This window comes from Halictus rubicundus, chromosome 13, assembly GCF_050948215.1.
Source record: "Halictus rubicundus isolate RS-2024b chromosome 13, iyHalRubi1_principal, whole genome shotgun sequence".
Classification (NCBI taxonomy): domain Eukaryota; kingdom Metazoa; phylum Arthropoda; class Insecta; order Hymenoptera; family Halictidae; genus Halictus; species Halictus rubicundus.
This window is the reverse complement of record NC_135161.1, coordinates 3,945,327-3,961,623: the sequence shown is the minus strand read 5'-3', so window position 1 is coordinate 3,961,623 and position 16,297 is coordinate 3,945,327. Positions and strand designations below refer to the sequence as shown.

General features: G+C 37.7%; 1 protein-coding gene across 3 annotated transcripts in view; it reads left to right on the top strand.

The window, feature by feature from the left end:
* Positions 1-16,297, top strand: part of Machr-a (muscarinic Acetylcholine Receptor, A-type) — a 96,978-nt gene that overhangs the window by 68,234 nt on the left and 12,447 nt on the right. For 2 of the 3 annotated variants that reach the window (XM_076799187.1, XM_076799186.1), the window contains 2 exons: positions 3,451-3,574; positions 11,633-11,923. In XM_076799187.1, the coding sequence (XP_076655302.1) occupies positions 3,451-3,574; positions 11,633-11,923 (415 nt within the window). The remainder of the gene's footprint in view (positions 1-3,450; positions 3,575-11,632; positions 11,924-16,297) is intronic. The other variant, XM_076799188.1, reaches the window with a different exon arrangement.

Genomic DNA, 16,297 nt, shown 5'->3' with positions numbered 1-16,297 from the left:
CCCCCATTGCCGGGGGCACATCGGGGCGCGGGGAGTCTCTCCGCGCCGACCCCATTCCCGGGGGCACCGGTTGACGCAGGGGAGACCCCCGCGCGAATTATCATAACCATAGATATAAACCAGGGCTGGCAACTTGTGGCCTAAGGCCAAAGACGATTTCCCCCGCTACTTCTCTATCCCTACCAGCGATTCCCACCATGCCTACTAGTGGCGGGTGGGAGTGGGAGTAACAAAGGACATGTCTCCCATTCCGCTTGCCTCAAAAAAGCAAATCATTCCATTTAAAACAATTAAGGTGACCTTGGAATCTCTGAAACGCCTCCACCTACAAAAAAGCAAGTACCGTGAGATGGACCCTCGAAGCCATTTAAATTCCATGGTTTACAATTTCCACAAAATGTATCGTTTAATAGTTGTTCGGGATAATTAAATTAGCAGGGACACCCTGTATATGCAGGAAGTAGACTTGGTTGGTCATGCTTAGACGCATCAGACGATTTCTACCTAATAGATATTTCGGAATTCCGAACACTCTTATCGGGTCGGGAACGCTCGGACGATTCCCAAAAGTATAATACGTTTCCGGGATTCGGAAAGGATCCAGCTGCCTATGTCTCTTCGGGATTCCAAAACTATCTGGCTACGTACATATGTTTATTCGGGATCCCGAAGCTATACGACTACATACGTACGTATCGAGATCCCGAAATGGCATATCGAGAATTAGAGATGCCGAAACGATCTGAGTATCTACGTAAGGCCTCGGAATTAATAACTCACGACGGTCGATTTTCGAAGGCTATGCCCCCTTAAGGGGGCCGGCATGGTTTGAAATCCATATACGTATGCAAGGGTCAAAATCTAGACAAACTGCCGCTTCAATATTGCAATGAGCAGTTTAGAAGTGGTCAATTGTGTTTCTTAAAAGTCCAATCTACGTCTGTATAGAGCCCAAATTGCGAATTTCTACCTCATCGTGGAGTAATTTGTAATATTCGGCAGAAAATTCGAATTCTGAAGCAAGTATGACGTCACAAGATGGCTGCCGCTGAGAGATTCTCTTAATTTCGAGAGATTTCGTGTTCGTATCGAAAAAAGGGCTCTATACAGACGTAGCAAAGACATGTACAAACTCGGTGGTATGCATTTTTAATTGATTACTTACTTATTTAAAACGTAAAATGTCTAGAAAAAAAGGCACAGCGTAACATACCGTGACAGTCAAGGCCAAATGCCTTCCGGCCCCCTTAACCCGACCGTGCCGTCTCGCACCCTAGTGCTCGGAGCTTCTCAGACACCTACTATAGGAGCTATTCGTGGCGCATTAGGGCGACACTCGTATCAATAGATTTCCACATCACCCATGAGGTAGTATGCGTTTTTACGATTGTTCACATGAGTCGCGCACCTGCAAACTTCTTTCACACTTAACCAATCCTCGGTTTTCCTAGCTGTTCCCTGTCTATGCTTAAGCCGTAGTCCAACCTATTAATATGAAGATCGACGATGTAAGTCAGGAAAAGGCCATAAAAAAGCTATAGAGAGGTAAACAGAATTTCGGACACTTTTAAAAAGAAGACAACTTTTTAAAGATTGAACCATACAACTTGTATTTTTTTTTCTTTTTTTTTTTAAGTTGCAACAATTTGTTTACTACACGGCATGAAAACGAAATTATGAAAAAATACAAACAAATAATAGTACCTCATGGGTGAGTGGAAATCCATTGATACGAGAGTTGCCCGAATATGTAGCTCCCATGGTACGCGCCTGAGGAGCTCCGAGCATTATGGCCGCCACAGAGAGCGAGACGGAGCGTAGCCTTCGAAACTCGGCCGTCGTGAGCTATTAATTCCAAGGCCTCATCTACGTGTATCTATACAATACTATACATATAGTACGATGTATCGGGAATCACACAAGTGCTTAAACATTGTGTCATTCGACGCGAAATCGGATACTTTTTGTAATGTTGTAGTCCTTAGTGATCTATGGACGAATCTCAAAGAATTTTTCGATATCATAAAAATTATTGATTTTACAGGCGTGTAAAAAAACGTGTCACCCTTAATTCATTAAATTATAAGACTTTTATGATATCGAAAAATCCTTTGAGAATCGTTCATAGTTTAATAAGACTACAACATATTCGAATTTGAACAAAATCCGAAGCATTACTCCAAAAAGTATCCGATTTCGCGTGATATGACCCAATTATAAGACTGACTGTATATGTAATGCTGTACGGTAACGGACATATGTTTACGAACACAAATATTTTCAATCTTTAATTATATTTTATGTATACTTACCATTTCATTCATTGAATGTTAATGGTAAATATATCATTCGAAAATTATAACATTGTTAAGAAAATATGTTTAATCGCTTTTTAAATATTCTTAAAGACTTGAATTTCATATTTCATAGCTCTTTCATTGTTTTTAATAACTTTAACACAATGTCATGGACAGGAATTAGTTAAATGTGCGTATACAACTATCTACAGGAATGAATTTCTATATTTCTTCGATAATTTTGTATGAAATCTGTGTAATTTATGGTTTTTGACGTTAAATTACATTAATAACATCAATCTAGAGCGTCCTTATAAATAAAATCCGGTGACTCTCCAGACGACTTTGTAATGCACAAACTTTCTTTTTCCAAAAATGCGTTAAATATGCTTTGGATAGTTAGCTGGACAGTTTATTAAAAATTGATGTGGAATCAAATACGGAATATACACTTTTCTAAAAATGAATTTGTATTTTTGAAAATGAAATAGTTTAAAATACTTTTTATACTTACCGATGGAGAGAAATAATGCAGAGTTGTTGTAAAGGATGTTGGTTGCTGTTCGTATGTGGCAATGATGTTGTGTTAAATCGATTTCGTTATACAGGGTGTCCCAAAATATTGTACTTCCTTGAAGGAAGTAATTCCTGAGGTCATTGGAAGTAACTTTTTTCCTTACGAAAATATTCTCCGTGGCTTCGTTCAGGATCTACTAACGAAAAACATGAACTAATCGGAGCTACAGCGAACTCGGCGACAGGTCTCGCTGAGAGGGGTGTTGGGATTGGCCGAGCTAGAATCCGTCCGCTGTAGTCGCGTTCTGATTGTCCCGCCTTTTTTCGCAAATTACTTCTCAATAAAGCCGCCTAGAATATTTTCGCAAAGGAAAAAGTTACTTCTAATGACCTCTCGAATTACCCTCTTTCAAGGAAGTACAATATTTTTTGGTCACTCTGTATTTACATTGTAATATGATTTTTTAGCAACCTTTCCATCGCCTCTAGGGAAAGTAATATGCACATTTTGTTCCTGTATGAATCTATCATTTGCAGGGGTTACCAAAAATTACCATTTTTAGTATTCTCCTTTGTTCCAGTATATTAAACACACTAATTAATATGTAATTCGTTTTTTTTTTTTCGTTTGGAACAGTGGAAAGTTGGACACAGATGACAGCCGGAGGCCTAGGAGCGAATCTAGCACGGGCGTAAGCGACATGCATTCGACACATATGGCAGTCTCGTATCTTGATAGACAGTATTCTCAATTCAAAACAGTGAGTATTCAGAATGGTACAGATAACACGGCTTAGCAACATTGTTTGATATTATTATTACAATATTTCTATACAAAAGCATTATCACATAAAACTGTTTCTCTTAGCTCCGTATTATTTCTCTCATGCATTTAAGTAACAAGTTAAGTTCACATAAGAGGAGAGGGAGTTTCCCTAACGCTAGACGGCACATAACTTTAATATGTCTAAAAATGTTTATATCTCAGAAACGGTTGACCTTTCGACCTATGTTTACTAAAGCTTTTTTACTCAGTACAATGTATCCTATATACCATATAAATATTGAATGGTTTTTTTAACACCCTGTATATATTTTTAATTGTCTTTCTATGTTGCGCATAGAGTTCATTGGTTTCAACAAAAACATTTTCTTTTATTTGTTTACTGTACCCTAGTACCAAACAGAACAATTTTCCCTATTGCCGGACAGTACAAATCTCAGTCTTGTGTGTTGCTTTTTGTACTTCTATTTATTACTTTGGTTCCAGTGACTAAAAACTACAGTCTTTTCTCAATATATGTCTCATATCTGGCCGATAAAAGTACCAGGACTATCCCCACCGCTGCGGGGTATACCCCGTGAGGGGTACTGACCGTACGTCCCTTTGTTTTTGACATTGCCGTATACTTGACGTCAGCTGTGCAGTTCGTCCGCGAATGGACCAGTGACACATATTTCGAAGCAGCAAGTGCATTTACGGCGTTCTAATTATTATAAATCCATTTCTGCTCCTCTTGTTCACTTTATCACCGCGGTGCAACACGACGCTGCCGCTCAGTAGGTCCTGCTGCCGAGCCGGTCTCTCCCGACCATCGCGCGCCGTGGCCGCGCTCTGATTGGTTCGTGATTTTCGTTAATAACTCCTTAACAAAGCTGAGGCGGACAGTTTTGCAAAAGAAAATGTCGCTTCAAATGAACTCAGGAACCACCCATTTCACGGAGTTAATCGAAATTTGGGACACCCTGTATATCCCTGGATACACCTGTCTTGTGGACATATATCGAGAAAAGACTGTATACCCAAGCATAATGAATACTAAGAAAAAAGGTAGAGCAGAAAATTTAAAAATAAACTTGAAATTGCTAGAACATTAGAACCGAGACAGATGAACAAGGAACAATCTGCGTAGATTGTCTAGAAAATAGTAAAAAAGATTGGATTCAATTTTCAGACTGCCAAAATGGACCCATGAGGTTTGTGACATATCATGCAGGGTTTTATAGTCCGGTACTAGGGGACACTTAATGATTTATTAAAATCCTGTAACGAAAGTATAATGTTAATTTAAGTTAATTATCATGGAAACGTTGGTTGTTTATCACTTACTTTTGGTTTTTAATATTGTCAAATTATAAAAATAAAAAGAAATAGTATTATATTTGTTACTGTATTTAAGAGAAACCATAAGTGACCAGCATTAGGGGAACTCACAAGTTTATTCTTTATTTACTATAGTGTAGAAATGGCTTCCTTGAACAACTAAGGTAACTTGTCTATCAAATTATAATGGGGACAAGAAGAGAAAATAAACAGTTTCGTGTAAATGTTGTATTTCATGCTCAATTCAGTACAATTTCTTATTCTCACTGCTTTCTAGAATTGAAAAAACTGTCGGAACGTTTCTCACATTAATATTATACAAAATAAGCATTCTATAGACTCTGTCGGACAAAAAGATAACACAATTATTTGTATTCAAAGTTTTATGAACATTGAAGGTAATTTGGAACAGGGGTATCCTCACCGATTTCAATGACCTTGAAATATGTTGTTGAAGGCATAATTGTGAAATTCTTTTTCCTATACATGTTACTGTCGGACAACCTTTGTTGGTAAGATATTTGCAAAAAACTGTTACTACTACATAGAGTCCGTTCTCTAACCAACAACACGACATGCTTCTCGTATACTTGACATTATTCTCTTTCTTGTCATCATGTATCACGTAAGTGTAATCCGAAAAAGCACATTTGGAGAGAGACTGGAACTAGTATTCCCTAGTACGGAACCCGGAAACAACATTACGTCGGACATCTGGCAGAACTTTTGTTTCGTCTACGTTACGATTTTGATGATCGACAGCTTTTTTGACACAATGATTGAAGTATTTCCAATTTGGCTGAATTTCACTTTCTGAGACAAAAATTTTGCTCTTTGTTTTATACAATCGTGTAGATTTTGACGAGAAAATTACAAAAATGCAAGTTTTAAAGAGCGGAGTTCACTCGTTCGAAAATTATACGCGTGTAAATTTGACCAATTCCAACCGTTTTGGACAAGTAAGGGCGCCGCCATATTGGTATGTACTCAGACATCGTCCAATAACGAACGGAACCACCGGAAGGTCGGTCGGAGATAGGTGCGCGAGGGTGTGAAGAGCTACGCTTATAAATCTATGTTATCGACATCACATGCGTGCTTGTGGTGCCATCTAGCAGTTCTGCTCAGTAGACGACGCACGGCCATACCAATATGGCGGCACCCTTAAGGTAGGTTTCCCTAAGCAGGTCTGGACTCAGCGTTTTGCAACCTTGGGCACTCTTATACTTCATTCGTCAAACTTCGTTAGAAGCGATTGCATGCGACTGCGTCTGTTCGCCATGCGTCTGGATGCGTGCTTCTGTATCTAAGCCTGTGCGTTCGAACGCATTTTTATGGTAGTCGTAGGTTTCTTTTCTTTTCTCTTCTGTTCGTTAGCATGCCGTTAACTATCTCCATATACAGGGTTTTAGACTACAGGTGGGAGAAAATTTAAGGGGTTGCTCTCCATGACAATACAGGGTGAATTCGATAAAGCAGGACACCTAAATATCTCCGTCACTTTTCGTTGTACAAAAAAACTTCGTAGGACAAAGTTACACTGTTTGAAGGGCCATATATAACGGTGTAAGGGAAAAAAATTCAAGGTCATTTTTATGAGACTTTAAGGTTATCGATGTTTTTTTAAATGGAATGATATATTTTCGTTAACGTAATGTTGTAGCTGACACAATAATGTAACACAATATGACCTTCAAATGACCTTCAACCCAGAAAAATGGTATAAATAAAATTCAACGTGTAAGATTCATTTGATGTATTTCTGTTACGCCAAATGTTCAAAAATACATCCCTCAAAATGTTCAAAAAATGCTCTATCGTTTATCAATTGTCTCAATCAAATTGATAGGTGAAAGGGGTGAAATTTGTGTTCCTGGAGTATTTGCAGTACACATTTTTTACTAATGCCACTTCCTCGTGCGATTTGCCTCGTACTAGCATGAGGGTTTGTATTCACTGCTGCCAGAACATTAATTGTGTTTGCTTCATTCGTTACAGTCCTCACCTTTGTACGTTTTTTATTTTCGACACTACCAGTTTCACGGACTTTATTTATCAAATTGGAGTAAACGGAAACTGATGGACAATTACGATTAGGAAATCGGTCCTTGTACAACTGCACGGCTTCTTTTAAACACTGTCGACTTTCTCCATAAATGAAAATCATATCAATCTTATCTTCCTTCGAGTAACGCATTGTGAAACGTTCATCGATAAACTGATCGAGAAATCTTAGAAACTGTGGAAATCTGATAGCAAGAAGGTCTTCTGAGTAATTAGTACTGGATAAACACGATTCTGTACGAACGTATAGGTGAAGGTATATCATAATTGTCCTCCTGTCAAAACCGAATCTGTTATTATGTTATGTATTGCGATACATTTGAATGTTTAGCAGCTCAAGGGATGTATTTTTCAACATTTGGCGTAACAGAGATACATCAAATGAATCTTACACGTTGAATTTTATTTATACCATTTTTCTGGGTTGAAGGTCATTTGAAGGTCATATTGTGTTACATGCATGAATTCGTTATTTTGTCAGCTACAATATTACGTTAACGAAAATATATCATTCCATTTAAAAAAAACATCGATAACCTTGAAATCTCATAAAAATGACCTTGAATTTTTTCCCTTACACCGTTATATGTGGCCCTTCAAACCTTTGTCCTACGAAGTTTTTTTGTACAACGAAAAGTAACGGAGATATTTAGGTGTCCTGCTTTATCGAATTCACCCTGTATAAGACGAACATAAAGAATAAAAAATTGCGATTTCGGCATCATTTTTTAATTATTAACAATTAAAAATCCGCCTAAAATCTGACAACCCAATCAACAGAGGTGTACATTGCGTACGTCATAGAGGCGTGTGACAGTCACGTATCAAGTGACAGATAACCTGCGTGCCTCGCAAAATCACCTGGCAGGAATTCGGCAGGCATGCGGATGTAAAGCGTCCGTTTGGGTCATTCCACACACATTAGTCAAAGCCTAACCATTGGGTGCAAACGAAGACCCCTTTGATACCTGACTGTCGCGCGCCTTTATGACAATAAGTTTTATTTAGAGGAAATTATGTTTGTTTAAAGTTACTTTTATGTTTGGGACAACATTTGAAGATATCGAAGCGTAGGGAGAAACCCAAATGTGTGTGTTGAGCGCCTACAGTAAATCGACCTACACAGGTGTTTGCATTCAGACGATGCTCTTTCCTCTTTCTTCTCAAGTAAAAAAGAAGAAAAGACATACTAAATCGCATCGTACGAACGCAAGCTTGCGCGTCTGGATGCACAGCCGCGAGTTACGACGAATGGAGTATTGATTGCAAAACGCTGCGCCAAGACGCGCAATAGGAAAACCCACCTTTACATGTTAAAAACGCTTGAAGTCGTTTAACTTTACACGCGTATAACTTTTGAACGAGTGAACTCCGCACTTTAAAACTTGAATTTTGGGACTTTTTTCGCCAAAATCTATATGACTGTACAATAAAAGAGCCAAATTTTTGGTCCCAGAAGGTGAAGTTTAACCCTCCTAGATCCTGCATATACCTACGTAGTTATAAAAGCGTATTCTATGACCGAATTTGCTCTTTAGTGTAGGGGAAGGACTAACGGTCTCAACCAGATATAACTAGGATTCCTTTCAAATAGAAGTTGACAAAAATAAAAATAAAGAAACAAAAATTGAAATACTTAACTTAACTAAGGTTTAGATTGTAGGGATCTTTGGTGCATAGGGATCAAAGACGAAAATCAAAGCAACAACATTTAATGATACAGAATATATATGGTTATGAAAAACAAAAATTAAACAACATGAACTCGCTCGATCGCTTTCTCACTCCAAAACTCGCTCTCTCTCTAAACTCGCTTCTCGACCTCTCGCACGACTCTTCACGTCTTCTTTCATACCGATAACACAGACATGCACTCCGATCTACAATTCGTAGGACCCACGAGTCAAAGATCCCACAATATTGTCATTTTGAACGAATTTTGGTTGGGTCTGGGATAGGTTTTTGGGGAGGGGGTGTAGGGCTTCACTGCCTTAAAGGGTAAACTTGGTCATTGGAAAAAAGTGGTGTTCGCTACAATCATCCCAACAGTGTTCTGCAAATATCTCGCAAACCAAGACCGGTTGGCGGTAATGTGTGTAGGAAAAAGTAGTTCAGAATGATGACCTTCATAATATATTTCAAGTTTTCAAAGCGAATAATAAAAAAAATCACCTTAAGGGATGAATCTTCGTAACAATACAATAGGAATAAACGCAAGAATAGAAAGATTGAAAATTTTTTCGTGACAGAAATCACAAAGAATTTCCCCTTTTGTGGTGTACCTTGAATTATTTTAATAGCCGGAGTTCCAATCATGAAAAATATTTTTCATAGTCTATTATATAGTCTCGCAGTCACCTTCGATATTCTTATTGTTGCCCGTTTTTCGTAAGCAGATATGATCTGCGAACGACCAGAACTCCTTTTTTCATAATTTTCTGGATTTTGCGATGTACTATCGTTTTGTCATATAGTGTATTTGTGCTACCTATTTGTCCGCCAGTGTAAATCGACTCTTCGGTATATAATACCAAAAGGTTATAGCCGGATTTGAGGGTCAAAATGAAGATTTTAATTGGACCTGAACCATTCGATAGCCTACCAAAAAAGAAACCTTTCTGCCAAGTTCCAGCCCGATACCTCATCTGTAAGGGTAGTTCCATGCAAAAATCGAAAACCAGTTTTTGCCCATTTTCCCAATTTAATCACAATTGAAAATTATGAAAAAATCTGACACGTTTCAAGTACGAAGTCACATATTAAAGAACGTTTTCCGATTTTGTTGTTGCAAACTGTGGTTTTTAAAACTGAAAACCCGAAAAAATCGAAAAATGAAATTTTTATATAGAAGTTTAAGAGCGACAACTACGGAATTAATTCAGCAATAAGATATTGTCATAAGTCCTGCCATTTCAGTTACAACGATATACAATTATACATTTAAATGTTTAAAGAGCACTAAAAGCGACTATTTTTCATTACTATATAGAAAAAATAGACATGTATTTAAATTATAGTGAATATATTAATTAAAATAGTCGCTTTTAGTCCCATTTAAACCTAGAGCTCGACGTTTTCTCGGAATTATGCTTGTTTTTCTTAATTCTTTGAGTATATTATGTAATGTTAAACATTTAAGCATTGGGAGAAACATTTTGCAGACTTTAAAAGTTATAATACTACGGATTCGCAGCGCATTAAAAAGGACCAATTTTTTGGCGAATGATGTTATCCTTAAAGGCCCGGAATAGTCACGTGACTTTTTAATTAAAAATTTCCATTCACAGCCATCAGACACAGACTTAAGATTCGTCTTGGTCTTGATCCGACGGGACTAAAGTCTGTGACTAAACTTGTCACATTTTTTGCTCTGTATTATCGATATTACGAATTTTGACGCCAGAAACGTGCTTCAAGTTTTTGGCTTTATTTCGCAGAGAATCAAGACAAAATATAGCTCAATTTGTAGCTGGAGATATTTTCTAGTGCGCGCTGCTCTCGATTTTATCCAGGAAACTCATCCAATGGCATAAAAATGTTTGGATTCCACGGCATGCACATCGTCAATTTTTGGCCTACTTCTAACTCTTATATTATTTCAAAGTTCATTGATTAAATATTGATACGAGAAAGTTCGTTTTCGAGAAACATGTCCCCAAATTTCTCGATCCAGCCTACTGTACACCGGTGCCTTGGCCACTTCCCGTGGGGAAAGAAAACCTCGAGGAGATGGTCCTCGGAGAGTTGCTCCTGGCGAACTCCACCAGTTTCCTCGCCGGGCTCTGCTTTCAGAGTGCTCACGGAGTGGCTCGGGTGAGGATCACGGGCTGTATGCCAAAAGCCCCCACGAGAGTGCTGGAGGTGCCCACAAACACTTGCCCGCTGGAAATCACAGCCGAGGAACTGGTATTAAGAACCATGTACAAATTGGAGAGCTGGGAACACTAGAAGTGGACAGCCAGAGTTAGACACGTCTGAAACTAGTCTAGCCAAAGGACAAACAAGTTTTCGAACTGTTCGATCTCCTGCTGAGAAAGGAAAGATTGTGACTGCAGGCTGATTACTGCAGGACTAGGAACCGGCCTAGCCTGACGTTACAACCACTATTAGCTAGACATACAGGTAGCAATGACCCGGTCCGCAATGATTGGTGTTCCTCACGCTGCGAAACCCCATGGCACATGGTCCGCGCGCCGAAAAAGCCATAGGTCGGTTAGCGGAGGTCAGAAGTTCCCCGGTAATACGCACCCCTACACGGGATACTAAAGTGCCGCTAGGCGCTTATGCGTCTTGCAGTCAGAACCGTCCGGCTGTCGGGCGGCAACTATGACGCTCCAGACCTAGCAATCTGAAAAAATTGAGTATAATTTTTATGACAATATCTTACAGCTGAATTAATTCCGTGAGTGTTCTTTTTAAACTTCTTTCTAAGTTTAAAAATCTAAGTTTAAAGATCTAAAATGTGTTCGATTTTTTCAGAATTTTTGATTAAATTTGTGATTAAATTGGGCAAATGGTTGAAAGTTCAGGTCCTATAAAAAACAGCCCAGGGCAATTTTCAACCCTAATCTCCCGGCTATAGCCTCTTTATGGATATTACTGTTTACTCCTGTGTGGGCTCTAATCTTTCTCTAAATGTTGTTTATTACAGAAATATAAACCATGGATGCGATTTAAAATGTGGTGCACCGCTTGGTGGCTTAGTGGTCGCGACGATGACGACGACGACGATGACGACGATGACGATGAGGATAATGACATGGAAGGCGCTGAAAGTAGTCGTACCACCGGGCACTGCGTTGATGAAGCAATTACACCATTGTCAGCAGAAACTCCTCTTACTGTCACGGTGTCCCGATCACCATCGATAACGACCAACCACGAATACGGAAAACCTGGGAGATTTAGCGAACTATCAACGAAAAGTATCCCTATCGATACTGTACGTTTATATTCCTCGATATTGTACGACTGTTGCATGATCATTTAATTTTTTACTGGTTGCACTGTTCACCGAGTAAAAAGTTCAGCCAAAATGGTGGACGACAACTCATAGATTATTATTTCAGACGCTAGCGGATGTCTTTTATAATCAGTGTATAATTGTGACAAGGTATACAAACTGGTATACTTTAGTGTTACTATTACAGCTACAATTTTTCAACCCTCGTATTGGGTTCGGATCAATATCACCCTGTAAGGGATATTCAAATTTCCATTCTTTGCACTACACACATTCTTCGCTTTTATATACATTTTATGTAACTCTTTTTTATATCTTGGAATGCAATTGCAAGCCGATTTTTATAATTTATTCTTTTACGTCGGATACAATTCTATGTAGAGAAGCCATATACCATAAATGAAGCAATTCAGTGAACACAATAGAAGGGTTAAATACGATGCTTTTTACACGCTGTTATACATACATAGAATCTATTCGTATTGTCTTTTAATTGTATGTAGTATGAAAAGAGTGTATTTTACATGCTGCTCAGAAAAAGTAAATGAGAAGGCAACATACTTATGAAATTAAATATTATGGGTATCTATCGTTTTCTTTCGATATAAGACGACGATGTTCTTTCGAAATAAGAAAATCGCTGTCCACTCTCCTTCTTTTGAAATTGTTCGCTTGACACCGCTTAGTGCCAGAACGAGAGGATATGTCATATTCTATCCTCTTCCAACGAAAAATATCAACCGATACCTTTATGATATGCAGCTGCCTCTCACCCCTCGCTCATTCTCCGTGTTCTCTCTTGGCCCACTAAAGAACAAAGTAAAGCTGCAGGTGTCCTCATCGGAAATACAGTCTTTTCTCGATATATGTCTCAAATATCTGGCCGATACAAGTCCCAGAACTTTCCCCACTGCCGCGGAATATATGTACACCGTAAGGGACCAAGAAGGACGAGGGACCTCGGTCGCCGAGTAGTGTAAACATAATACGGATCGGGTATATCGATATGAGACCAGGAGACCGCTACTAATGCAATAACAGAACTTCTTTATTTTTCATTATTTTTTATGGGACTTTCACCGACATATTCGTGGCATTTTTCTAATGAAAATGGTACTAAATACGATATAATTCCGATGATATTGACTTATGTAATGAACCCTTCGTTGATTGAATGAAGACCTTCGTTGCGTAAGTTTATTCGAAATCATACAACTTCTATCTAAAACATTTTTCCATATCATTCATATTTTTTGAGATATTTATAGTTTGAATCTCTTAACGTGATGACTTAAAATTATCAGTAAATTAAAGGTATCAGTAAAATAAGTTTCATTTCATCATCCTTATGCACGGGCCTAAAGACGCATCAAAGTTCAAAGTCCAGTCGCAGTTCAGCTTCAAGTTTGCAAATACTCTTCCTGTTAAATGTATGTGAAACATCATTGTCAACATACGATACATATCCGGGCTAAACTTTACTTCAGGAAACCAGGAAGTTTTAACTTTTTTTGTATAATCCTGTAGATTTTGGCGAGATAATGCTGAAAATCCAAGTTTTGATCCTAGGAGATCAATAGTTAATGATGTGCGATTTTCAGCGTTTTTGACAGGTAAGGGCGCCACAATGTTCTTATGTACTCATTGTCAGATATTGTCCAATGTTCGTGGGGATGGTGAGAAGGGCCCGCCGCACAGTGGTGCCAAGCGGCAAAAAATCCATTTTATAAATTTTCGATTTTTATAAAAAAAAATTATTTTTGTATAGCCTAATAGTGCGTGCATGATGTGCTAAAGTCAGATTTTTGAAAAAAAAATTTTTTACGGAGATATACGCACGGTAAATAACTATTTCCTCGCTCCTGGGAATTCATCAGTTTTCAGTGCGATAGTTATGTAATTACTACACCTATAATTTAATACTTAGGGGTCTACAAATCATATGGGTTATTGCAAATGGTTTCAACTATTGACTGGCAAAAAAATTTTCCAAAAAAAGTTGTTTAACATTAAGTAATATGGACTAACCTGAAGCCCTTTTGCGTTAAACTCATTTTTTATTTATGGAGGAATACAAAAAATCCTTTGAATACCTTCGATCTGGAACTAATCGTTTTGGCAAGTTATAATATTGATCTAGCTTTGTGCAAAATTTTAAGAGATACTTCGAGATGCTTTCGCCGTAATTTAAGTTTAAATATCAACTTTCAGAATTTCCAAGAGTGAATCGTGCGAAAGTTACGATTATTTGATGTTCCAGGTAAAATTTTTTAGGAATATTTCTAATTAATAAAGAAAAATGTGAAGTGCATATGATTTATTAATTTTTTATGTATAAAAAAATATTTAATAACGATTTTTTTTATCTTACATAAATTATTTTTATAGCGTTCATTGGAGCACTACCAAAAAATACCTGTTGCATTTCTGCGACAGTGGTCCAGTGAACGAAAACGTTGTTCATTTTACATAAAAAATTGTTATTAAATATCTTTTTATATGTATGAATGTCACATTTTTTTTTTATTATCCGATATGTAACCCTTAAAAATTTCACCTGAAACATCAAATAATCGTGACATCCGCGCGATTCATTCTTGGAAATTCCGAAAGTTGATATTTAAACTTAAATTGCGGCGAAAGCATCTCGAAGTATCTCTTAAAATTTTGCACAAAGCTAGATCAATATTACACCTTGCCAAAACGATTAGTTCCAGACCAAAATCTATTAAAGGATTTGTTGTATGCTTCCATAAATAAAAAATGGGCAGAAAACAGAGATTTTCGATTAGCCCTTATTACTTAATGTTAACAACTTTTTACAAAAAAATTTGTTGCCAAATAAGCGTCGTACCTGTGGCAATCTCTCCACAAATTTTCAAACAAATTCGTTGGATAGTTTCGGTTTTACAGATTTTTTGCCGCTTTTTGGCCATTTGGCACCACTGTGCGCCGTCAGGCCGGCTCAACCGCGCTTGCGCATCTGCGTTATCGATATCACCGTATGCTTGTACTGACATTTAGCGGTTCTGCTCGTTGGACGATCCACGCCACTGAGTACATACATCACGGCGCCCTTACCCATCAAAAGCACTGAAAATCGCACATCTTTTCACACGAGCTTTTGAACTACTGATCTCTAAATAAATTCTAAAAAATCTATCTAAAAAATTTCTGATTTCCTGAGGTAAAGTGTAACCCTTATCCGATCTAATACACGCACAATTATCTCTCAACGATTACCATATCGTTCTTCTCAATTTTACTACACTTCTTATGAAATCAATTCAACCTTGTAACGTAAGGATTGCGGTGGATGTTTTTTCGGAATAAAAGGAATCGGAATATCTGCGGACACAGGATATATTTTCCAAAATATGATTACAAACGGAGGGAGTTTGGTTTGTTATACAAAATAGTTTTTTGCAAGAGAGAGAGAGAGAGAGAGAGAAAGAGAGTTAGTTAGCAACGAATTATTTAAGAAATGATTTTATATATATAGGGTGAGGCGCTAGAAACAGGCCACCTGAATAACTCGGCTGCTATTGGTGTTAGGAAGAAATGCATCAGATGGAACTTGCTCGGTTTCGAGGGTGCATTAATCTGATGTTAGTAGCTTTTTTGTAGGTGGATGCGTAAAGGTCATATGAAGGTCAACTTCATTTTTTTAAATGGAATGTCCCATTTTTTATACCATAGATCGATAGAGTATCAAAATCTGAGTATAAAAGCGTTAATCTTCATATGTCCTAAACCTAATAGTTAACGAGATATTGTCCAAAGAAAAAAGAAAATTATTTCGATAATATCTCGTTAACTATTAGATTTAGGACATATGGAGGTCAATACAGTTTTACTCAGAATTCGATAGTCTACCGATTCATGATACAGAAAGTAGGTCTTTCCATTTAAAAAAGAATAAAGGTGACCTTGAAATTTCCTTTATGCCTCCACCCATGCAGAGAATATTTGTGTCATAATAGCCTCCCCCCCCCTATACCGTGTAAGTTCCCACCGTGCCCCCCTATAACTATGTCCACCTTGAATATTGCCGTTATGTATGATAATATGAAAAAATGTTGTATACAAAACTTACACGCTATAGGGGGGGGGGGCATATTGTGACACAAACATTCTCTGCATGGGTGGAGGCATAAAGGAAATTTCAAGGTCACCTTTATTTTTTTTCAATGGAAAGACCTACTTTCTGTATCATGAATCGATAGACTATCGAATTCCGAGTAAAACTGTATTGACCTCCATATGTCCTAAATCTAATAGTTAACGAGATATTATCGAAATAATTTTCTTTTTTCTTTGGACACTATCTCGTTAACTATTAGGTTTAGGACA